This window comes from Micropterus salmoides, unplaced genomic scaffold (assembly GCF_014851395.1).
Source record: "Micropterus salmoides isolate LMB-PRFRI ecotype aquatic unplaced genomic scaffold, ASM1485139v1 Ms_hic_scaffold_23, whole genome shotgun sequence".
Classification (NCBI taxonomy): Eukaryota; Metazoa; Chordata; class Actinopteri; order Centrarchiformes; family Centrarchidae; genus Micropterus; species Micropterus salmoides.
The window spans coordinates 14,217,509-14,242,308 of record NW_024041484.1 but is presented as its reverse complement, the minus strand read 5'-3'; the positions used below and the strand labels follow the sequence as shown (position 1 = coordinate 14,242,308).

The 24,800-nt window shown below is 40.9% G+C and overlaps 1 protein-coding gene and 2 non-coding genes across 9 annotated transcripts in view; all 3 read left to right on the top strand.

The window, feature by feature from the left end:
* The window catches only part of LOC119918310 (ELKS/Rab6-interacting/CAST family member 1-like), a 139,146-nt gene extending 122,617 nt beyond the window's left edge, over positions 1 to 16,529 (top strand). For all 7 annotated transcript variants that reach the window (XM_038738974.1, XM_038738973.1, XM_038738970.1 and 4 more), the window contains one exon: positions 14,006 to 16,529. In XM_038738974.1, coding sequence (XP_038594902.1) covers positions 14,006 to 14,143 — 138 coding nt within the window. In that variant the 3' untranslated portion in view covers positions 14,144 to 16,529. The remainder of the gene's footprint in view (positions 1 to 14,005) is intronic.
* Positions 16,530 to 19,587: 3,058 nt separating this feature from the next.
* Positions 19,588 to 19,698, top strand: trnal-caa. Its single transcript has 2 exons — positions 19,588 to 19,625; positions 19,653 to 19,698. It is a non-coding gene; the product is annotated as a tRNA-Leu (tRNA).
* Positions 19,699 to 23,191: 3,493 nt separating this feature from the next.
* Positions 23,192 to 23,302, top strand: trnal-caa. Its single transcript has 2 exons — positions 23,192 to 23,229; positions 23,257 to 23,302. It is a non-coding gene; the product is annotated as a tRNA-Leu (tRNA).
* Positions 23,303 to 24,800: the final 1,498 nt, after the last annotated feature.

Genomic DNA, 24,800 nt, shown 5'->3' with positions numbered 1-24,800 from the left:
TGTTAAACTAACATGGGGAACCTGCTAAACATCAGCATTTTAACATTCTCATTGTGAGCTTGTTAGCATGCTCAAATGAGTATTTAGCTCAAAAGCATCGCTGGGCCTAAGTACAGACTCACAGTGGCATCAGCATAGCTAAAGACACTTATGCTGTGACCAAATTCGCGTTCTTCCATACTTAGTTATTTTGAGTGCATAATTGCTTTCACAGTGACAATTATAGCAAAATACAGTGCACTAATAGTACCCAGATGGTGTACTTATAACTTTAGGAAAGTTTAGTATGAAACACTGAACACTTCTTCCCCTCAATGGTCGCCATCTTGGCTACATGGTTGAAGAGTAGGGAAGCTGCAGTGGCCGCGATTACTGCGGTGAACACCACTATGCAAATATAAGTTATACATGTGTTTTTTGCTATGCTCTGTCCAGTTGCAGTTTGTCGTTAAAAAGAAGAGGAAGTAATGGACATTTCCTGTCAGAATTAGAATCAGAATGAGCTTTATTGCCAAGTAGTGTTTTTACACATATGAGGAATTTGCTGTGGTGATAAGGTGCTACATGTAGACAAACATACAGTCGACATAAATAAATGTAGAAATATATAAATATGGAATAGAAGAACAACGTTGCAGATACAGTGGGTACGGAAAGTATTCAGACCCCTTTAAATTTTTCACTCTTTGTTTCATTGCAGCCATTTTCCAAAAATCAAAAAAGTTCATTTTATTTCTCAGTAATGTACACTCAGCACCCTATCTTGACAGAAAAAAACAGAAATGTAGAAATTTTTGCAAATTTATTAAAAAAGAAAAACTGAAATATCACATGGTCATAAGTATTCAGACCCTTTGCCGTGACACTCATATTTAACTCAGGTGCTGTCTATTTCTTCTGATCATCCTTGAGATGGTTCTACACCTTCATTTGAGTCCAGCTGTGTTTGATTATACTGATTGGACTTGATTAGGAAAGCCACACACCTGTCTATATAAGACCTTACAGCTCACAGTGCATGTCAGAGCAAATGAGAATCATGAGGTCAAAGGAACTGCCTGAAGAGCTCAGAGACAGAATTGTGGCAAGGCACAGATCTGGCCAAGGTTACAAAAAAATTTCTGCTGCACTTAAGGTTCCTAAGAGCACAGTGGCCTCCATAATCCTCTAATGGAAGACGTTTGGGACGACCAGAACCCTTCCTAGAGCTGGCCGTCCGGCCAAACTGAGCTATCGGGGGAGAAGAGCCTTGGTGAGAGAGGCAAAGAAGAACCCAAAGGTCACTGTGGCTGAGCTCCAGAGATGCAGTCGGGAGATGGGAGAAAGTTGTAGTAAGTCAACCATCACTGCAGCAATCCACCAGTCGGGGCTTTATGGCAGAGTGGCCCGACGGAAGCCTCTCCTCAGTGCAAGACACATGAAAGCCCGCATGGAGTTTGCTAAAAAACACCTGAAGGACTCCAAGATGGTGATAAATAAGATCCTCTGGTCTGATGAGACCAAGATGGAACTTTTTGGCCTTAATTCTAAGCGGTATGTGTGGAGAAAACCAGGCACTGCTCATCACCTGTCCAATACAGTCTCAACAGTGAAGCATGGTGGTGGCAGCATCATGCTGTGGGGGTGTTTTTCAGCTGCAGGGACAGGACGACTGGTTGCAATCGAGGGAAAGATGAATGCGGCCAAGTACAGGGATATCCTGGACGAAAACCTTTTCCAGAGTGCTCTGGACCTCAGACTGGGCCGAAGGTTTACCTTCCAACAAGACAATGACCCTAAGCACACCGCTAAAATAACGAAGGAGTGGCTTCACAACAACTCCGTGGCTGTTCTTGAATGGCCCAGCCAGAGCCCTGACTTAAACCCAATTGAGCATCTCTGGAGAGACCTGAAATGGCCGTCCACCAACGTTTACCATCCAACCTGACAGAACTGGAGAGGATCTGCAAGGAGGAATGGCAGAGGATACCCAAATCCAGATGTGAAAAACTTGTTGCATCTTTCCCAAAACGACTCATGGCTGTATTAGATCAAAAGGGTGCTTCTATTAAATACTGAGCAAAGGGTCTGAATACTTATGACCATGTGATATTTCAGTTTTTCTTTTTTAATAAATTTGCAAAAATTTCTACATTTCTGTTTTTTTCTGTCAAGATGGGGTGCTGAGTGTACATTACTGAGAAATAAAATGAACTTTTTTGATTTTTGGAAAATGGCTGCAATGAAACAAAGAGTGAAAAATTTAAAGGGGTCTGAATACTTTCCGTACCCACTGTATATACATGTGCATTAGTTTGGGTCTGTAAACTATAAACTGACAATATAAAAATATACAACAACAAATATCAACAATAAATATGTGCAACATGGCAGGTCTGTGCACGACACGAGATGAAACAGTATTTACATGTGCAGAGACATTTGTATCATTTGCAAAGGGGGAGTGTCAGTGGGGGACCCGGGCCTTGTTAATGAGGCTAGCTGCAGACGGGAAAAAACAGTTTTTGTAGTGAGAGGTGTTGGTCCTGATGGACCGCAGCCTCCTGCCAGAGGGGAGAGTCTGAAACAGTTTGTGTCCGGTGTGGGAGGAGTCAGCTGCAATCTTTCCTGCTCGCCTCAGAGTCCTCGAGGAGTACAGGTCCAGAAGAGAAGGAAGATTGCAGCCAATCACCTTCTCTGCAGAGCGAATGATGCGCTGCAGCCTGCCCTTGTCCCTGGCAGTGGCAGCAGCGTACCAGATGGTGATGGAGGAGGTGAGGATGGACTCAATGATGGCGGTGTAGAAGTGCACCATCATTGTCTTTGGCAAGTTGAACTTCTTCAGCTGCCGCAGGAAGTACATCCTCTACTGGGCCTTCTAGGTGAGGGAGGTGATGTTCAGTTCCCACTTGAGTTCCTGGGAGATGATTGTGCCCAGGAAGCGGAAGGAGTCCACAGTGGTGACTGAGGAGTCACACAGGATGATGGGGGAGGGTGTGGCAGGGCTGTTTCTAAAATCCACGACCATCTCCACTGTCTTCTGAGTGTTGACGGCGTGATAGGCACTGCTAACTGTGGTATAGCAGTGATCCAAAGTGTTCCCCTCTCTGGTTGGACACTTTATAAACTGTCTGTATTTGGGGAGTTCTTGGCTGAGATTTCCCCTGTTAAAGTCACCGAGAACAATAACAAAGGGAGTCAAGGTTTGTCTGCTCCACACACAGTATCCGGTCGGCCAGCATGCTCTGCGCGTCCTGAACGTTGGCGTGTGGCAAGATGTAAACACCGACCAGAGTGAGTGAAGCAAACTCACGGGGGGAGTAAAACGGTTTACAGTTAATGATGAGAAATTCCAGATCAGGAGAACAGTGCTGCTGAATCACTGTCACTGTCAGTACACCAGCCATTGTTAGTATAAAAACAGACACCTCCACCTTTTGTTTTGCCGGAGTTCTATGTCCACTCTGTACAGTTGGAAGCCAGCCAGCTGCTGCGCGGAGTCCGGTATCAGTTCACACAGCCACGTCTCCGTGAAGCACAGAACAGAAGATGAATAAAAGTCTCTGTTTTTCCCTACCAGAAGCTGAAGTTTGTCCAGTTTGTTGCACAGTGAGTGTACATTGGAGAGAAATATTGCCGGTAGCGGTGTGCGGAGTCCCCAACCCGGCTCTTTTTCCTCTCCTGCGGCACTTCACAGCGCGAGCGACAGCAAAAGAACCCTTCACCAAAATGTCCAATTATTCCAATTATGACACAAGAAAAGTGGGAATTAAATCCGTTGGAGTTGTTCCCCTGATGTTCATGAGCTCCTCCCTGGTGAAAGAGCTCTGGGAATCACAGCTGAAAACTGAATTAACACACAAAAACAAAACAAAGTGCACCTAACACAGAGGCAGCTAAACTCGCCATCTTGGAGTCAGTGCACAATAACCTTGTTCCATTTGAGACAACACTACCTTGTCAAAATTCAGGCACTACGCAAGTAAGTACATAGTGTATATGGAAGTGTAGCCTACTGATGGAAGTATCCAAATTGAGACAAAGCACCAGACTCTCATAAACAACAACAAAACAGTTGTAATTAAACAGTACCTACAGATAATGCTCCAACCAGAGCGTTTGGAGAGTAGATAGAAGATGCCTGTATTTGCTTGCTGACATGAGACAAAATGGTGAATGTAACAATGTCTGTTAAACTGCAACTGCTGTGGAACTGTGCCAGTAGGGGTTGCTGCTAGCAACATAATGTTGTAACTTCAACCAACTGTTGGTCACTTTCATTGAATCTGACATTTGAACGGCTGACTCCTTTCTTGTTTATCTTCTGTACTGACATTTGCTCGGACTGACCACAGTGAATGTACTTGACTTATATTAAATTCAGTAAGTCTTTACATGGCACATCTTTGAGCAAAACTAAAACACCATCAAGCACAGTAGGGAGCTGTTAGCGAAGGCTATGCTTTCAAGTGATGGTTTTGCTGAAGAATTTTTTTGGGTCGTCTGTTCCTGTGTATTTGTTTCCATGTCTCTCTTTAACCTCAGCTGAACTACAAAAGTAACGCTGATTCCAAAAGTGAGGTTTTACTAAAAGAGCTGTTTTCTCTGCCATAGTCATAATAATAACCTTTATGGCTTAATGACGTCTCTAATGAGCACTGAAGAGAATTGGCATCGTATTCCACGCACACAGGAAGTCTCTCTCTCTCTCTCTCCTCCCCGGCCTGAAGTGTGAAGTGTGTGTGTGTGTGTGTGTGTGTGTGTGTGTGTGTGTGTGTGTGTGTGAGTGTGTCTGTTTCTATCTGTGCATGTTTCATTATGTGAAAAAGCTATCAAGATGAATTTTACACATTGTGTTTTTGTATGCATGAGCATACAGGAGTGTGTTTGTGTGTGTAATTGTGAGTCTATTCCAGTGTACATTTGCGTGTGTTCGGTATTGTAAAAAAAAATGTATTAAGTGTTATTGGCTCAGCCGGACATTATATCGCTGCTCATATGAATCCAGTATGATTTGTCAGCCCATGACCCTCTATCTGCTGAAACTAAAACGGCTCCCAGTGAGTGACTGCAAGTGTTTCAGAGCCAACTCAAGCTGGAAAAACCTCAGTGAAAACTGAGTCCACATATTTACAACTCTGCAAGTCATTGTAATGAAGGAAAATACCACACAATTACAGACATCAAATGTCATTGTTGTTACAGTGTAAACTCCAAATAGAAGGATTTTCAGCGAGGAAGAGGGGAATACTGATTTGTCTCTTTGGCTTACATCGCATACATTTCTAAAGTTATACAACAGGTTTCCAGGGCCTTGTGGCTGTTCAGTCAACTGAAGTGAATCAAATGTCTTTATAACAAACTTCCAATGCAAAATAAACAGCCCCAATAGGCTGCTGCAGCCCTGGTGAATTTAACTCTGCTCTGCGAATCCTTGCTGATGTCAAAGCACTATAAATCTGATGCAACATAATAAAGATCTAAGAGCGATCATTTAGTTTTATGAAGAAGAGAAAACCAGACCAGACTGCGAGGCCATTATGTGGAGATACTAACAGTGAGATTAACAGCACAATAGTTATTCTTATATGTGGTATAAAGATGATCATTCTGGTTATTTCCATAGGAAAATGTAACTAAATTATGTATAAATAAAGCACATCCTGCCTCACATATAAAACCCTTTAAGTTTCAAATGTGCGCAATCGTCGTTTCAACTCTGCAGCCTGATGTGTCAATGTGTGACAACCCCTCATGGCTTTAAGGTCACTGATTGGGTGAATTTTGATTGACAGGAGATATAAAAACAGGAAGGGGTGGAGCTGGAACATAAACATCACAGCTGATAATGTAGAGGGTGACTACAGTCGTACAATCGTACCGATAGTCTGGCTGAGTGTGTGTGTGTCTGCGTATGTGGAACTAAAACATCCCCAGTGATTTAAAAAAATATATTTTTTTTGATAGTAGGTGTGCGTGACAAAAAGTTTCCTAATGATAAAAATCCTGGAGGCCGTTGTACTGACTGTGTACAACAACAGTGCGTCTGCCTATTCACCCTAACCCTATGCCTTTCTTTTTTCTTTTTTTATTTGATTGATAGGGGCAAAGCATGTTAATGAACATCATTATAAAAGAATACAAGACGTAAACATGCCGGAGTTTAGAAAGAATGCTAATTTCCATCCGTTGTCCCTAGACAGGTAACAAAAACATTACAAATGACAATATACAAATTTACGATTCACAAATAGTGCCTCAGAGTACAGTTCACATTGAGGCTGAAAACATACATGGATTTAAATCACACCTGTGTAAATAACACTGAAATGAAGGAACAGAAAGGTAATGTAAGCAAAAGAAAGAGATACAGTGAGAGAGATGACCTGCTGTAGATGACCTGCTGCGTTTTTATTTCTTTCACCCTCAGATACTTGGACTTCAAAATTGCAGCTTGACTTGGACTTGAGTGCATTGAGACTTGACTTACTTGGGACTTGAAAGAACAAATTTATCCCTGTTTAAAGTTTTGACCTGGTAAAATCCTCGAACTATACAAATAGTGCGTGCACAGCTAGAATATTTAATGATAAGGCCTCTGCATTGAAAGGACTTGGTCTCTGCTAGATGAAAAAACACTACTAATACATCTTTGCAAGCATTTTAATTGTCAGCTTTGACTTGCAGTTTACTTGGGAAGACATTTGACGTGGACCTGCCTTTAAAGACCTTAAAAGAACTGCTTTTTTTACAGCGACATATTGCAAAAGAGATGCGTTTTTGTGAAAATGGAGGGAAGACAGAGGACAGAGGAGGTGCAGTAGAGAGGTTTGGGGGTTGTGTAGAGCAGAGAATCAGACCCATCCATTCGTGCTGCATTGTGGTCTGGGGTCTCTCTAGGCTTTCATTAGGCAGCTCTGCTACCTGCTCCAAGGATGATTGTTTTCTCTCTAAATACGACGCAGAGGTCCTCAACGACCATTAGACACACACACACACACACACGGAGAAACACAGACAAAAGGAGAGACAGTCAGACGCACCCACACACACACAGGCAGGCCTTCGCTGGTCATTACAGACTAACTGCTGTGTTTTATGCAGATTTATTGAATCCAGGCTTAATGGCTTTACCAGTCAACCTTTTTTTTTACATGCATTTGTTTTTTCTGTCTTTCTCCCTTGATCTTTCCCTCTGTCTCTGGTTATCACTCTCTCCTCCCCCTCCTCTTGATTTCTGTCCTGTTTTTTTCTATCTATCTATCTGTCTTGGCCAGTCTTTCTCTGTGTCTCCCCCTCCATCTCTCCTTTGCTCCTGTCACTCACTCTTGATCAATCTGCCCCCACCCCACCCCCTGCCGTCTAACTCTCTCTAGCACTCTTTCAGCTTCCACCTCAATCTCTGCTTTTGTTTTCCGTCCTCTGTTGTCTGCAATTAGAAGAGAGGCTGGTGACGGTGACAGTTGAAGGACCGAGACTTAAATTAACACAAAGAGAAAAGCACACAGAAACATGCTCTCCACTCTCACACTCCTCTGGTCACACTGTCCAAATCTTGGTTCACAATGGCAGCTGCTGTGGAAGTCCAGCTTCACGTATTTTTCCTGCGTTATTGCTGCAGACCTTGACAAGTTCAAGTTCCTTTTACTGCTGCGTGACCATGCCAGGGGAATTTATTTCAGCACAGACATAAAATCACTGTGACTTTTACGAACACCGAACAAACTTCAATAGATCGATTAATTAGAGACACTTAAAGGTGTATCAATGCCATGCATATACACTGTTATGTGACCAAATATTGATAGTTGTGTAATGCTACAATGTGTTGTAATAGATGAAGGGAGCAGGTTGCTGCACATGCCATGTAAAACTTTCTTTAATGTGTGGTCAAATTTAGGAGCACTGCAGACCTGCAGATTGTATTTTCTTTTTTATTTACAACATCATTGCAATTCGAAAAAGTAAACCAAATCTGAAAATCTGTGAATCAGTTTGAAGTAAATTACCTCCATCTTTTCAGATTGCCCTACTGGGAGGTTACACCTATACACAGTCAATGCCGAAGTCTGTTTCTGCTGTTTATTTCTGCAGCCATTATTGCTGTAAGTCCAGCTTTGTATAGCTGCTCCTAGAGGGCCAGTTTAAGGTTGAAGTTTTTTTTTATATGCTTCATAAGCCCTGTTCTCTGTGAAGGTATTCCACCATAGTTACCACACTTGAATTCACAAGCCCCCCTTCACAAGCCCGCCTCAATCTGTAGCTAACCTGCGTTAGTAAGTGCTAAAGTGGACGTTGGAGAATTGAACTAATAGATTTAAGTTTCCAGACTGGGTGGGGAGACGTTCACCAGGGCTCATAAGCAAGGCACAGGACGGTAGAGAGCTCCCAGATTTGAGTGTGTGTTTAATCCTCTGTCCCCTCCTAACTAACTGCTCCCAGAGGCCGAGCCTGTAAATATGAATATGTTCCTATAGTCAATTTGGCAGATTTAATAACATGTTCAAATAAAATTACCAAGTTATGTTGAATTGCCAACAACACCCACTTCCCTTGTATTTTTCCTCGGCTGTTAGTGCTAAAGGGGTGCAGTGCTTTTAGTCCTCCAGGAGCAGTTTTAGGTACAAGTCCTCAAGCTCTATTCCCACTGCAGCTTGTTAGCCTGCATCATTAGCTGAGCTGCCTGGACTGAAACTGAACTGGACCACGACAGAGCACGCACATCCGGTCACGTGGCTCAGGCTGTTTTGGGCTTGGTGCAGTACAGGCAGCCAACTTATAAAGCAGTCTATATACAGTGTACGTTTGTAAGAACCTAATGGTTTAAATAGAGACAGGCAAAGAGACAGGGATTATAATAGCCAATATAGGCCTATTATGCTTTATACCTTTCTTACTCATAATAGTGTTTCTGTACCACTGCTCAGGGCTGCTGTTAGGGAGACTGGAGACTTTTTGAACCTCCTGATCATATCTTGGTACCTTATTGCTGAGGAATATGAGGTCAAACTTTGTCCTCCAGATTTTTTCTGTGTCCTAACCCTTATCCTCTCCTTCCCCCTGTGTCATCCTGCTGGTTTTGTTTAAATCTGTCATAAAGGTTTTCTGAAACAGTCGACCTTAGTTTTTATTTTCTTACCTTCCACATTTCCTACTTGCCACTAGCACTTTTTTGTCTTTTTTTAGGTCTGTGCTATGTTCAAGCAATCGTGCAATTAATGGAAAACAGTAAGGAATATTTTAAAGGTAATGAACGCCCTTTTCATTGTCGTGCAATTATGTACCAGATTAGATTAGATTAAATTTTTAGCAGATGTGGGTTGTTGTTTTTGTTTTTTTCTAGAAATGTATTTCAATACTATGGAATATTGGCTCTATGGAAAGGATAGGAATTTAGGAACAAATAATTGTGCGCTATATTTCTGTATGGCACTATTTGCCCCAAAACTAAAAAGTTCTTCCTTGGTCCATGACCTAATTTTTCACAAAATTTAATTAATCATTTAATTAAGGTAAAATAGCTTCTTCACATTCATATACTTCAAGTGCACCATTAAAGTCCACTATTAATAACTTTCTGTTTTTGGCTCTCAAAATTTCTTGTTTCATAAATGGCATGCCATGCTTTAAGGTGTTATATCAGTAATGAGTATTAGGAGTGTATAGGAGTGACTATATTATTTGTGCAGTTGTCTGTGGATGTGGGTCAGTGGGCCTCACTATAAGAAGCCCTGATCTATGGCGACATGGGACTGGACCTCAGAACATCATTTCTCCTAAACCAGTCAAAACAAGGTGAAGTTAACTGCTTAAAATGCACAGTCGTGAAGTGGACAGAGACACTTTTCTGATAGAAACACACCTCTGGCCTCAGAATTATCTGGGAATGAAAACTAACTTTGTAAGATATGACCTGCTCAAGGATGGGCTCATGCACTCCAGTTAGATTATATATTTGTACTCGCTCTCTACCTCTACCCGTCTGTTGCTCTCTCTCTCTCTGTTAATCTCTCTGTCTCTATCTCTCTCTGCTGAGTTATGGTTTCTTTAGAAAACATTAGCATTCCTCTGCAGAGAGGTTCAAGCCCTGCAAAGTGTGTCAAGGGGTCAGTGTACACACACACACTCACACACACACAACTTACCCTCACACTCAAGCTGATAACTAATGTTTGTACGTGCGAAGCTTCAACCGTGTATATGTGTGTGTGTGTGTGTGTGTCTCTTCGGAGCCCCTGATAGGGCAGATAATGATCCATAACGATAATGGAGCTTTAATGGCTGCAGTAAAAATCATCTTCAACAAACCCTCTCTCTCTGTCACACACACACATACACATACATCTCACCCTTACCTCTATCTCTTTGCTTCCCACAATCCTCTGTCTCTCACTAAATCAGAACTTGAGCTTGCAAAATAAACTTTAGCGTCATGCTGTGCACTCAAACACACGTGCCATTTCAAACACTCAACCGCTGTATCAAACGCACATTCACACACACACACACACACAAACAGTCAAACAAACACACTCACACAGAAATTATGAATCTGGCAACACCAACTTTCTGTCCACTTCCATTATTTCATCTACATTTCTCTCTGACCGCACACTGTGATTGCATGAGACGCGATCCATGGGCGCTCATAACCACAACATCCAAACTTATACCTCATAACTGGAAACTGTATCATGCAACAATGTTTATATTTTATTTCTTCAGGCCATAAATTACATTTATTGGGTCTTTTTTTTTTCTCTGCAGATGATTAAATTATGATTACCTTGGAGAAAGTTTTGGCTTTCAGTCATATCAGTTATGAGAACATTTTTCTCAACAGGTTAATTGTTGTGATTTAAGGATGTGGCAACTCGATTAGACACAGCTTTGCAATTAAGCCCATAGGGGCAAGCGGTCAGGTTTTAAACATGTCCTCAGTTTAACCACATTATCTAAAAACAGTTCTTAAGAACTTTTTTCAGCCACTGACTGCAGAATGAGTGTGTACACATGCAGTTTCAGGTATACTCATCAGTTTCGTTCATAAAGAACTGGTTTAGATCAGTGGTTTTCAGCCTGGGGGTTGGGACCTTTCTGATGATGAATAATAGGATAAGAAACTTTTGTAATTGTTGTACTAGATACTTTTTTTGTAAAACATTGGATAGTTCTAAATGAAACCATTATGTGTTTTATGGGACAATCTGTTTTTGGTGGAGCTGCTCACAGCTCATTGACATGTTCAACCTGTGAGGAGGGAACACAAAAAAACAGTGGCTCATTTTAAAGGGTCATAAACCTAAAACATGGGGAACCACTGATAAGACAACTGATTGAAGTGGGATTTTGTCTAAAACCCTGTTTTTACTGCATGTGTTGTTTGATCCAGAGAATTCTACTCTAAAACTGCATCTTAAAATGTTTAGAGGCCTCAAAACCTCGAAGCTAGAGCCTTTGCATACAAGCAGTCTGTGGCCACCGAATGTTAACAATGTGGGATAGTTGATGTATAGATTATGCAGATGGCTGTAAATTACGATCATGACGATACGTCTCATATTTTGTCTATTCAGTGTATATAATCCGGTTTTAGATAAATGGCAATATTAGCGCTGTATGACCCATTTGATCTTGATTTTTAAACATCCTTTCAAGTGTCTTTATCTGGTGTAGGTCAAGGCTGTGAGTCAGAGAGAAGAAGACAGCAGGCATATACTAAACCGTTTATCTCTTCTCGGTCATCTTACAGCCTTATCTTTACTGCTGTGTTTTTCTGGGGGGTTGCAACTAAAATGTAAAGCCTTAAGTTCAATTGCCTGCCAAACATACAATAAACAAGTGAATATGTGTATACTTCATAAAAAATAAGGATATATTAGCCAGGGGATACACATGTGACAGCATCTGGTTTTCAAAAGAAGGTGTCTATACAGTATGGAAATAAGATTAATTGGATTGTAGTCACATAAAGTATAAAACATATTACATCATATGTACAATTTACTTTATCGGACCCTCTCGGGCCTCGGACCCACTCACCATAGTCTCCTGTGGGAAACACTGAGTAAAAAGCACATTTTGACTATTTAATTTCTGCAATGGTAAAAAAAAAAGACAAAAGAAATGGAAAAAATGTGAATGTATTTGTTCTTAATTCGGCAACTTTTGTCATTCTTCGGCAAAGAATTTTCATTTCAGTGCATCCCTATCTCCAGCCTAATCTGTATTCTCTCCTCAGACTTTCCTCTGTCTCTCACTCTTGCCTTTCCTTACTTATTATTATTGTACATTTACTGTATATCGATTGCTTTTTCTCGTACTGCATACACATAATCACGACAAAAGTTCATTCAAATTCAAAAGGCTTTATTGACATACATTTAAAGGGCCCATATGCCTCAGTTTAGTATAGCACTTCCTTGAAGTTGAGGTATCTTAAGAGGCAGATTTTTATAAGAATAATCAAAATTGATCAATGATATCCTTACTTTCATTCTCTAGTATTGAGCAAGGTCCCATACACATCCTACATTGATTGACAAATTGAAAACATCTTTCATTAGACCCTGTCTGCCTGGTAAACGTCCAGTATGTAATTTCCACCACAAGTACTACAACACAAACAATCCGTACAGTACTGCCAAAGCAATGTGTGAAAACTGACTTTAACTCACCGTGTACTGAAAACATTGTAAAAGTAATTCTTACAGACTCTCTTCAATAAATAACAACATAATATATGGATTAGGAGCTATGTTTGTATTGTCATTTATAGGGCAGATTTCAGTAATCATTAACAGTATTATTACTTACAGCAGTTTTACACATGAATAAAGCCACTGTAATTTAAAGTGCCACTGAGGTTTGCTGGCTAAGAGATGAGAGCAGAGAGAGGAGCTTAAGACTTAACAAGGAAATATTTTGCCAATATCTGACCCAGGCCTCACACACACACACACACACACACACTAACATAAATGTGGGCTTGTGTTACATGACTGTTTGAGTGGTGCTCTTATTGATACAGATGTATTGGTCATTAAGTCAGTTGGGTTTGACGTCTCAGCTCAACTGCAGCCAAAGAAAATAACATCAGCGCTCTCTCACACAAATGTTCCAGTCTGTATGGGCAGAAAGAACTACATTGTGGTGTTTTCAGATTACAGTTTGATATGCGTGTGTGTGTGTGTGTGTGTCTGTGTGTGTGTGTGTGTATGTGTGTGTCTGTGTGTGTCTGTGTGTGTCACTTAAAACATGCTCCTTGATCATCCATGGGGCTGCGAGTAGAGTGTGTCTTTCTCCCTGTGCTTGTATGCTTGACTGATATTGGAGTTAAAACTCTTAAATTTATATCTTTCACTTAAAGGAACCATATAGTAACATGGAATTTAAAGGAATTGCTTTTACATCTTGGGGAATATGCTTATTTGCTTTCTTCCTGAGAGTTAGTTGAGATTGAAACCCCTTTCATATTTGTTCATTAAATATGAAGCCAAAGTCAGTTAGCATAGCTTGGCATAAAACTGGAAACAGCTAGACTGGCTCACTAGTTCACCAATATATTGCATGTAATTAATCTGTACAAAAACCAAAGTGTAAAACCAAAAATTCTATTTTTTTTTACAGGGGGTTATGTGTAAGTTATGTGCTCAACCACAAAACCCTGGCAGAAAACTCCCCACAAAAAAACACAGCTTGTTTTTTTTTAACACTCCGGTTAAACAAGAAGGATGTTACTTGTTGATAAATGAACCAATCACGGTAGGCGGTTGTTGCTACTTTTGGACAGAGCCAGGCCCGCTGTGTCTCTCTCTTTCCAGTCTTTATGCTAAGATAAGCTGACCAACTTCTGACATGAGAGTGGAACCAATCTTCTTGTCTAGCATAACTCTCTGCAAGAAATCAAATAAAGGTATTTCCTAAACTTAAATATAATGTTGCTATGTTGGATGCACCATTAGGTGATTGTGTTTAAAATATCTAAAATCCCTCCCCTCTTTCTGTGTCTTTCTTTCTCTCCCAGTTGGAGGCGGAGTTAGCGCTGTGCGAGAGGGAGGGGGCGGAGCTCCAGGAGTACGCCAATCAGGTCCTGCAGCAGATCGCCGACAGATGCCCCGACATTTTGGAACAAGTCGTCAACGCTCTAGAGGACAGCTGCTGACACAAATCCACACACAATGAGAGAAACATACACAGGCTGACATACATTCATTAATTAGCACTCAAGAGTCAGAAAGCAAGCTAACACACTCCAAACATTTAACAGGACCATCAGAAGTCTCCAGAAGGCCCCCATAATCCCCTGACACAAATAAAATCAGTGTTGAACAAGAGCATGAAGACTTTCTCTTCCGCCAGCGCTTCTTCACTCATCTTGTTCCCACAAACGGGAAGGGAATCTACAAAAAAATCACACCACTACTGAAAAATATTCTTGCACTGTCTTTAGCCGCTGTAATTTTGAACAAACAGTGCCAGCTAAGGGAAATATTGTTCATTTTTCAGTTACGAGTGCTTTGTTGGCATACAAGTTAATTGGAAATAGTTAATGTTAGTTGAGATATTAAACACGTATTTCCCTAACTACTTCGAAAAGAAAAGAAGGAACCTTCGCTGCACTTGCCATCTGCTTCACGGCGACCATCTTGTGTCCTTCCAGGCAATCAGCTTGTTGGATTTGTAATCATGACTTGATGTATTTTATGGGGTGAAAGTATTTTCAAGCTGTATAAAAAGGGTGAAATTGAGTTGAGCTTGCCAGGTTGTTTCTGATGCCAGACTTACACGCTGTTACCACATTGTTATTTGATTGGTTCAGATACAAAAGTGTGTTTATTTCAGCTGCCTTTGATTCTTTACATCATTTGCTGCTATATTTTTTACATTTGGTTTCTATTTCTTTCCATTTATTGTTTTTTCCTACTTTGTTTTGCCTGATATCTGATGAAAAGCCCCAACATGCAGTAATCTTGACGTAGATGTGTAAATTGTATAGAGAGAAGTTTAATTAACAGAAACACAGCGTTCGTCAGAGAAACATCAGTTTCTTTTCCCATTATTGATGAAAGGCACAAACTACACTAATATTTCCCTTTATTAAAAACACACCAGTATAGATGTCCTTTTTAAGAAAAACATGTTCAGCTAGGGTGTCAATGCTGAAATTAGGTTGAGTTCAGATAATCCCTCACTTACCCATGGCAATCCCTTTAGAATTAACATGTCTGAATTAATTATTAATTTTCCTTTATTAAAAGGAGGGAGTGAATATAAGATGATTGCAATATATTTTTTTGCATTTGATAATCTATATAAAACACTAATCTTGTTTAATTGAAAATATTGTCATGTATTAGTTGGTATATTACATAATATGTCATCCTTTTTTTTGTGACCTGCAAGTAACCACAGATTTGTTCCATAAAACTGTTATTGGGAACGTGTATTGTACCTACATAAAGCTCTGTGTCCACTGGGATCATTTTCTCAGAATCAGTTTCTTGTTCTTGGTGTTTACAGTGGAAAAGGACACTCTGATGCATGTTTCCCACAGCGCTGGCAGCCGTAGCATGATTTAAACGCTTACAGCACCAAGCACTAGAGGTTCAGATTGTTTCAACTTCAATCAAATGCTCCTCTAACAGGTTTTTTTTAGTATTATACTGTACTAATGATTAGTGCCGCTCATCTGACAAGAAATACCTGGTGGACACAAAGCCTAAAGATGGGGATTTACACTGCACACCCAAGTCTTATACCATCAAGGTTTTCTGAACAGGCCAATAAAAAAGGTTTAATTTTCAGCACCTAAGCTGTGTATTAAAGACATGGGTGTAAATGAGGAGTTTAATTCCAAAACAGTACTGCTCTGTGAGGAGAAATCTCAGCCTGATGTTTGGTGCATTTGTTCCTCTGATGTTACCAGTTAGCTAAAAGCTTTCATGATCATGAAGAGTTTGTGTTTGATAAAGGGTTCTTATTTTGGAATGAAACTCTGTCAGATATGAGTTTGTGTCGTAAAATCCAGTTGTTAGTCGTCTGTTTTATACTGGATAGTGTTATGTTCTTGGGAATGGTGGTGACTGGGACTCACCGTGAGAGAATAGAATAAAATATGGATTTATCTTAACTTTACTGTGAAAGGACAGTCATTTCATATATCTAAAAGTCGGATATTCGACAGGTTTGAGCTGTGTCAGTGGTTCCAAACCTTTTTGACGTGGGACCCCTTAAAATGGGGCAATGTCTACTTGTGACCCCTCATTACAGGTTGTATCGCCTTATATGAGCACTTTAACCAAAGTGGGATTTTTTTTTCTCATATTGTTTGTTTTGAAGGATTTTTATAGGCTGGAAAAAGTGAAAGTATACAAGATAAAAAAAAAAAATCAATTAAGAAACATCTTAGAAAATAAATATAAATTTGTGTAACAGAAACATTCTTTCTTATACCTTTAATCGTCTGGTGACCCCTCTGATTAATCCTCACTCACAAATGTTTTTGTTGATGACTGTGTACAAATGATAAAGACAAAGCTTGGAACATCTTTCCCTTTGTTTCATTTCCTTAATTTTTCTGACCTCTCCTTCCTTTCCATCGTTCTCTATCTCCCTCTTTCATATGCAGACTATGTGCTTCTTATCTTGGCTCTAGTGGAAAATTTTCCTATCCGTCAACAATAATGACATTACTCCATACGCCAGGCCTCATCCTGTTCCAGTTCTTTACCACACACGCAGTCCAGCCACACGAATACTATTATCTTAAATGTCCCAACAACTCATCCAAAATGCATTGTTTCCAATAACCAATCGTTTTAAACTTGACCTGTAAATAAAAAAAAATGTTGGTACTAAATATGTACCAAGGAAAGATATGAGGATATAAACAGGTAGGAGTTTGCACATGTCTGTGTGTTTAAGGGTGAACAAAGCTGATTTCAATTTATCTGCATCAGATTAAAATCACAGGAAAGAGGCTATAGAAAGATCTCCACACACACACACACACACACACACACACACACACACACACTTAATGTTTCCTTCTTGCATATGGCAGCAGCTCAGAGCAATGCGTTGTTACTCATTCAAATAGAAAATCTGGTTTAACAGACCCACCCAGCTCGACTGACCTTGAACCTCGACCCTGACCCGACCTCTGACTTCCCCTGTGAAGAATTTTCAAAACATCATCAGGCTGTAAGGGTCGCTCTGTTCTTTCACACAATAAAACACATCAGGCACGCCGAGAAGCAACTCCCTGACAGTCTGTAAATGTAGCACATGTGCAGGTGTTTACCTTCACACATGGCAACGCTTTGTACGTGTGTCGGTACCTGGGTTTGTGTAGAGATCGGTTCTGCTTTCTCCATCTACTGTCCTAATAAAAGCCAGTGAAGGGAGACAGGAAGGATGGACGGAGCGAGAAAGGGGAGGAGGAACAGATACGCATGTATGACTCCCTGATTTATGTTATGGAGAAAGAGAGAGAGGTAGGGAGAGATAGATAAGAAAGAGTGGAGGTACAAAACCACTGAGCGCCAAACATCATTCCATCTTCTTGTCTCTGCTGTGACTCATGTAGCTCAGAATTTCTTTCAGCTATCAGCAGTTACAGAACAAGAAGTATGAAAACCCTTACATATTTAAAGAACAAAAATAAGTTTCAAAAGAAGATGTCTTCTAAACATTCACCTTTTATTAAGCTCTGGACATTTAGAGAGCTTGAAAATGGCCTGTCCTGTGACAACAACGAAATACTTAAAACCATCATTATATTCCCACTGGAAAAATTAAGTATACTCAGTCAGTCAGCTACAAAGTGACCTTGATTTTTGAGTGTACTGTTGGAAATCAACAGTGTATAACAAATTGTGGGTTGTAATGAAACAGCTCTAGGAATATCCAAAAAACAAAACAACAAACCCAAAAGTATTAAGTCTTTGGGAAAACATTTTGCATTCTCTTTGTGATGTTTAATTGACAGTCTCTTTACAAGATCAGAGTTTGGTTAACATCCAAAGGCACGGCCGTTGTCATATCCTGTTTCTTTTCTCTTTTTTTCCAGTTTGTTTGTATATAATACATTATGTCTATATTAAGTCTATGGTTTTACTCTTTTGGGTCTCTCTCTCTCTCTCTCTCTCTCTCTGTTTTTCTCTCTCTCCAATGGGGCTTTATTGGCATGGGAAATACACCTTTACATTGCCAAAACAAGTGTGAAATAAAAACATGTACATTAACGAAAATTGTGAAAATCTCTCGTCTCTCTCTCTCTCTCTCTCTCTCTCTCTCTCTCTCTCTCTCTCTCTCTCTCTCTCTCTCTCTCTCTCTCTCTCTCTCTCTCTCTCTCTCTCTCACATACCCACCCTTGTGTCACTATCTTTGTGGGGACCCGCATTGCCTAGCCCTTTACCCTGACCTTAACAATCACAACTAAATGCCTAACTCAGTTTGCTAAAACTAAGACTTAGTTCCTCAATCAGCCTTTTCAACTCCAGGGATCCAGCATTTTGTTCCCTACAAAGCTGTCAGTTTTTGGACCCCACAAATACAGTAAAACTGACACACCACACACCTTTCTTTGCAGAGACTGAGCGTTGATAAGATGCTGCTGATATCAGTGGTTCACAACACAAAAAACACAGATGTCCTTGAGACTTGAACTTTGCACGTAATTTTGTTCTACAGTGAAATGTAGAAAGACAATAAAGAAATCTTGAATCTTTAATATTGAGATAGCGTTTGCATGTGTGTGTAGTTAAAAAATATATCTACTTATAGTGTAGCCTGGCTTTCCGTACATGCTGTCTATAGTGGAGGACTGAGACACACGAGGGACCTGGAGGAGGAATAAAATTTGAGTGACTGCAGAGGAAGTGGGGACGGCTTGCGTTGGCTTTGGGTAGATGTGGTTTCAATCATCACACATCACATCACACATGACTGAAAAGAAAAAGAAGGAGAGAGGTGAGGGAGAGAAAGAGAAAACAGAGGGAGGGAGGGCTGAGACCAAAACAAACAGAAGCTCAACTTAAAACACACATCCAGTTTACAGTACATATTTTTAAGCTTAATGATTAATGAATTCAGTTTTGGTTTAAAGGCAGTTGTTACTTGTTGGATTTGGATGTTTACTTTATGCATACAGATTTGACATTATTTCCCAAATAAATGGTTCGTAAAGTAAATTAATTACTGATCTGTAGGAGGGATGAATGGAGAGAGGGAGGGAGGGGTAGATGGAGAGACTGGCACGATGGAAGGGACAGAAGGAGGCAGTGAGTAGTAGGAAAAACCTTTGAGAGGAAATAAAAACAATGTGAGAGGAGTGGAGCTGCTAAAATAAACTGTTAGCCACTGGCAGTCCAAACATCCACCAACACTGAAGACGTTTCCCTTATCTCCTTGTCCTCCTCCGTCTGTCCATTCCTGTGACTTTTATTGCTTTCAGAGAACATTCCTCTCAAGCTGCCATGTCCCAATAAGCGAGGGGTAGATAAGATTCAGATTCATTCACTGTATAATACAACCAGCGCCTGCAGAAAATTCAACATGACAGAGGATCTTTTTAAAAGTCCAGATGGCCTTTTTGTCCCAGTGGTCAGGATGGCCGAGCGGTCTAAGGCGCCAGACTCAAGAGTGGATTCCTTCCTGAGCAAAGGGACTTCTGGTCTCCAAATGGAGGCGTGGGTGCAAATCCCACTCCTGGCACAACTTTTATCTGAAAGTTTCATCCATGTTTGTAAAACAAGTTTTCCTTGAAAATCTACTTGCATTTCTCTAAGATCCAAAAAACATAATCATTAACTAAAGTAACCGACACGGCCCTCATTACTGAATGAAAAAATTGGTTGATTTTCAGTTGTCCCAAAACGATACCTATGAGCGTTGGCAAGTAACATTCCAGCAACAGGCTTACCGAACCTTAAATTTGTTACGTAAGTCATGTGACACACGTTAACAAACTGATGCCGAAATAACTACAACATGATGCAGATTTGTTAAACAAATAAATTCATGCGTTGTCAGGTCTGTCAGCAAGACAGCAGGACAACAACTTCTAAAATGTTTGTTTTCTGAATGGAGTTTGGATCGTTCAGGGCTATTCTATGCCAACTTGGCCACAGCAAAGTACAATGACAGCTGGAATAAGTTACAGACACATGTTTTCTGATCTCACCAGGTAGTTCAACATCCTCGCTTTCTTTTCTCCAAGTAATGACCAGTTTTGTCCGGTTTTTAAATAAATATGAAGTCGTAGTCCAACAGAGCTAATGACGCTAACAACAACACTGGAACCGGATGTGCATGGAAGCTAGCTGCTGAAAAGCTCCAGTGGAAGATAAATCAACGTTGTAATCTCAAAAACTAAAGTAAAAAGCTAATTTAATAAAAGCAGTTAACTCCGCGCTCCTCCCACGAGTAAACGCCATAGTTGTCAGAGCATAATCCAGTCCAACTACGGGTGTTTATTTGTCCAAAGCTTTCAGCGCTGCTCCCTGCTCCTCTCCCCCAAGTTTAGCAGCTCTCAGCTGGCCAGCAGATTTTCAATCCCCCACTCTGCCTGGCCCTCTCCACACATCGCTCTGAAGCCGTCGGTGACGCACGGACGATATCAACACTGATAAGCTATCGCGACTCAGCGTCATGCCACTTTGTTGCTTGAGTGGAAAATATTCAACTCTTGCAAATTCCTTTGCGTTGCCTTTGCATCGCCATCGCCGGCCCCGCCCCCTTCACGTCACTCTGTGCCGCCCGACAGGAAATCGCGGCTCTACGCGTGTTTGCATTGACTTTGTATGTAAACTCACCACCCCAAACGCTCGCTACACTTTTGGTCTGAAAGCACCATTAGGCCCAATCCCAATGTCCCCCTAAACCCAAAGCCCTGAACCCTCACAGACTTTACTGACATCACTTGGAAAGTGATTGAGTGCAAGGTGCTGCAAGGGCTCAAAATGCTGTAAACGGGAACGGGACAGCACTTTGCCACTTTATCACATTACCTTGACGACTCTGAAATTCGTTGCACACTTTTTATTTTATGTTTTTGCCTGATTCCTGAAGGCTCTTGCCCTACAGAGTGGAGGAGAGGTAAATGTCAATATATATTTGTCAATAATTAATACACTATTGTTGGTCAAAACAGCATCATTAAGCAAAAACTAAAATAAATAGTTGAATAAACTAAGTATGTAAAGGTGGTTGCTTTCTATGAGAAGCCGCCTAGGCCAAAATTGAATACTTTGCTTGCTCATACATACAAACACGCTCGCACATACATATATACTCCCTTGCACATTCATACATACTGTCATTTGTAAGTATGTATATATCTGCAAGGTGAGTATTTATGTATGTGCAAGGTTAGTATGTATATATGCGCAAACTGAATATGTATGTATGTGCGAGCTGAGTATATATGTATGTGCGAGTAAAAGTATGAATATATCTTCGAGGTGTGTGTGGGTGGGGTCTGTAGTACAGAGGCTAATGCTGTTGCCTTTCATGTGGGAGAACTAGGATCAATTCCCACTCTCTGCATCTGTCTTTGCCAGCAGGTCTGGGGGATATGGGGACATTGATAATATTTTCTTCTTTTGGGGGGGATAAAACTGACAAATCACTAAATGTACATGGAAGAGGAAAGTTTTTGCCATTTGATAAGTAGGTGATTATTCATTATATATTAATTATCAATGTTGTTCGGTGTCTTTATATTTTCAGATGAGACCTAACAATATTAACAGGTCATGCTGTCTGTCAGCCTCTCAACTCCACAGGAGCTGCTGCTGAGTTTATTAACCCTGAGAGGAGTGAAATACTGTATTTTCAGTTTTGAAAGAGCAACTCCTGTGACACTGTAGTGAGTGAGGAGCATCTGCCAATCACAGACTTGGAGCTGATCAAATAAAAGCTTCAGCTAAATCAGTAAATGCCAATGAAATGTGTTGAAAGCAAAACGTGTGAAGGTTTATTACTGGTGAATTAACCCTATGGGCTTATCTGGATGAGTGGTGCAGTGGCAGAGAAATTGATTTTCATGCAGTAGATTCCTGGTTCAAGATTCAGGGTGACAGCAACTCAGCTCTTCTGAGCCCTAACCTGGAGTTCGTGCCTAAAAGCATTACAAGCTCCTTTCGGTTGCAGGTCATCCCCCTCTCAGGTTTTTTTCCTTCCCCCCCTCTGCCTGGTACGAGCGCTGTCCTGTTATGTATCTACCCTACGCCGTCACCTACGACGCAGTGGATCAATATATTTGATATATGAAAAAGCTATACCACGTTTACAATTTTACCCCCATTCACGTTAGCGGAGGGCTAAACCGGAAGTTAGTCTGCTTGGCCAACAAGTTGACGCTGTAGCGCTACTGCCGACTAACGTTTGTGGGTGTAATTGCACATTGACGGACACACGGACGCACAAGTATAAATGCCGCAGCCCTCTAAGTTGAAGGCCTCACTGGACCTTGGTTTTCAGTGCTGAAGAAAAGGCATTTGGGAGCCGAAGGCTGGGTCTCACCGTTGTATATATACAAGGTGCGGACATAGGAGAGGCCCACACTATGGGTGGGCGTGGACTAAAATTCGCAGAAGGGGTAAACCCAATAGCGATAGACTTAGAGGGCTGCGCCTATACTCATAGAATCCGGGTTACAGTACGTAACCCCTGTTTCACGTCATACTGCTATGAACTGTGGGCAATTCCCTCAGGCAAAGTCTGCAGAAATGCAGACTTACGAAAACGCCTAGTGGTCTAAGGCGCCAGACTCAAGGATCAGCTCCTTCCTGAACAAAGGGACTTCTGGTCTCCAAAGTTTCATCCATGTTGAAAAAATCTGTGTATTAAAAGTTTCTCCTTGAAAAGCTTCAGTCACTTCTTTAAAATCTGAAGAAAATCATGCAAACATGATCATTAATAACTGTCCAGTTAGCTGCACAGCTGAAATGTACTGAGCTGATCACCAATTAGCAGATTGTCGGCATAACAACAAGTTCAACTCATTTTTTTTCTTTTGGAAGCAATTTAAAGCAGCAGAGTTGGTGCAAAATCATTTTATGCAGCATGGGGAAATTCTTACCAATAGTTAGTAAACACATAATGGAGAGAGAGACACTTGATGTGGAGCCAAAACCATAAAGGTGTTTTTACGACAAGATAGGACACATTAGTGTTACCTATTCTTTTGCTTTTCTTCCCAGTTGTCAGGATGGCCGAGTGGTCTAAGGCGCCAGACTCAAGGACTTACTCCTTCCTGAGGAATGGGAATTCTGGTCTTCAAGTGGAGGCGTGGGTTCAAATCCCGCTCCTGACATAGATTTTACCTGCAAGTTTCATCCAAATTGACAAAATTGGTGTAAAACTAGTTTGTCCTTGAATATCAACATGAAGTTGTCTAAAATCATGCAAACATTATCAATAAACGTGGCAATAAACGTGCCAATATGCTGAACTCGCTCATTCATACTGAACAAAATATTCCGACATAATCCCGCAACTGTGTGTGCTTGTACATAGCGTTCAGGTTGGTTAGACTATAAAAAAACAACAACAACGTGACTTGTTACACAATAGCTTTGAAAGCACCACACCCGTTTCAGCATGCTGGCTGTGCCTTTTCACACAGACATCGTTCCGGCTCTGTTACCATCCACATTTCCTGCTCAGAAGCGGATCAAATCTCACCCCCCTTTCCAGCTCAGTACCTTTCATTCAGCACAGCGAGACGGCATATTAGCTTAATCCTCACGAAAAACATGGCAGTGTGAAAGCGCCTATTAACTGCACAAGTACCCAAAATAACTGTCCAGTCAGCTGCACAGCTGAGATGTACTGAGCTGATTACCAGTTAGCAGATTGTCAAGTTTAACTCTTTTTTTGTCTTTTGGAAGCAATATGAAGCAGCAGAGTTGGTATACAGTATTTTGAATCTGCCAACACTGGTGCAAAATCATTTTATGCAGGAAGGGGAAATTCTTACCAAAAGTTAGTAAACACATAAGGGAGAGAGAGAAACTTGATGTGGAGCCAAATTCATAAAGGTGTTTTTACGACAAGATAGGACAAATAAGTGTTACCTATTCTTTTTGCGTCTTTTGTCGTTGTCAGGATGGCCGAGTAGTCTAAGGCGCCAGACTCAAGGTTCGATTCCTTCCTGAACTAAGGGACTTCTGGTCTCTAAATGGAGGTGTGGGTTCAAATCCAACTCCTGACACAGTTTTAACTGCAAAGTAAATTCATGTTGAAAAAAGTTTCTCCTTGAAAAGCTGAAATCACTTCTTTAACATCTGACGAAAATCATGCAAACATGATCATTAATAACTGTCCAGTCAGCTGCACAGCTGAAATGTACTGAGCTGATTACCAGTTAGCAGATTGTCGGCATAACAACAAGTTAAGTCGTTTTTTTCTTTTGGAAGCAATTTAAAGCAGCAGAGTTGGTGCAAAATCATTTTATGCAGCAAGGGCAAATTCTTACCAATAGTTAGTAAACACATAACGGAGAGAGAGACACTTGATGTGGAGCCAAAACCATAAAGGTGTTTTTACAACAAGATAGGTCAAATTAGTGTTACCTATTCTTTAAGCTTTTTTCCCACAGTTGTCAGGACCGAGCGGTCTAAAGTGCCACACTCAAGGATCAGCTCCTTCCTGATCAAAGGGGCTTCTGGTCTCCAAGTGGCGGCGTGGGTTCAAATCCCACTCCTGACACGGCAGTTTCTCCTTGAAAAGCTAAATGGAGGTGTTAGTTTGCTGAAACAAAGGGTACCTGTAAGAATGACACACAGGGTTGTCTTTCTGATTAGCTAACA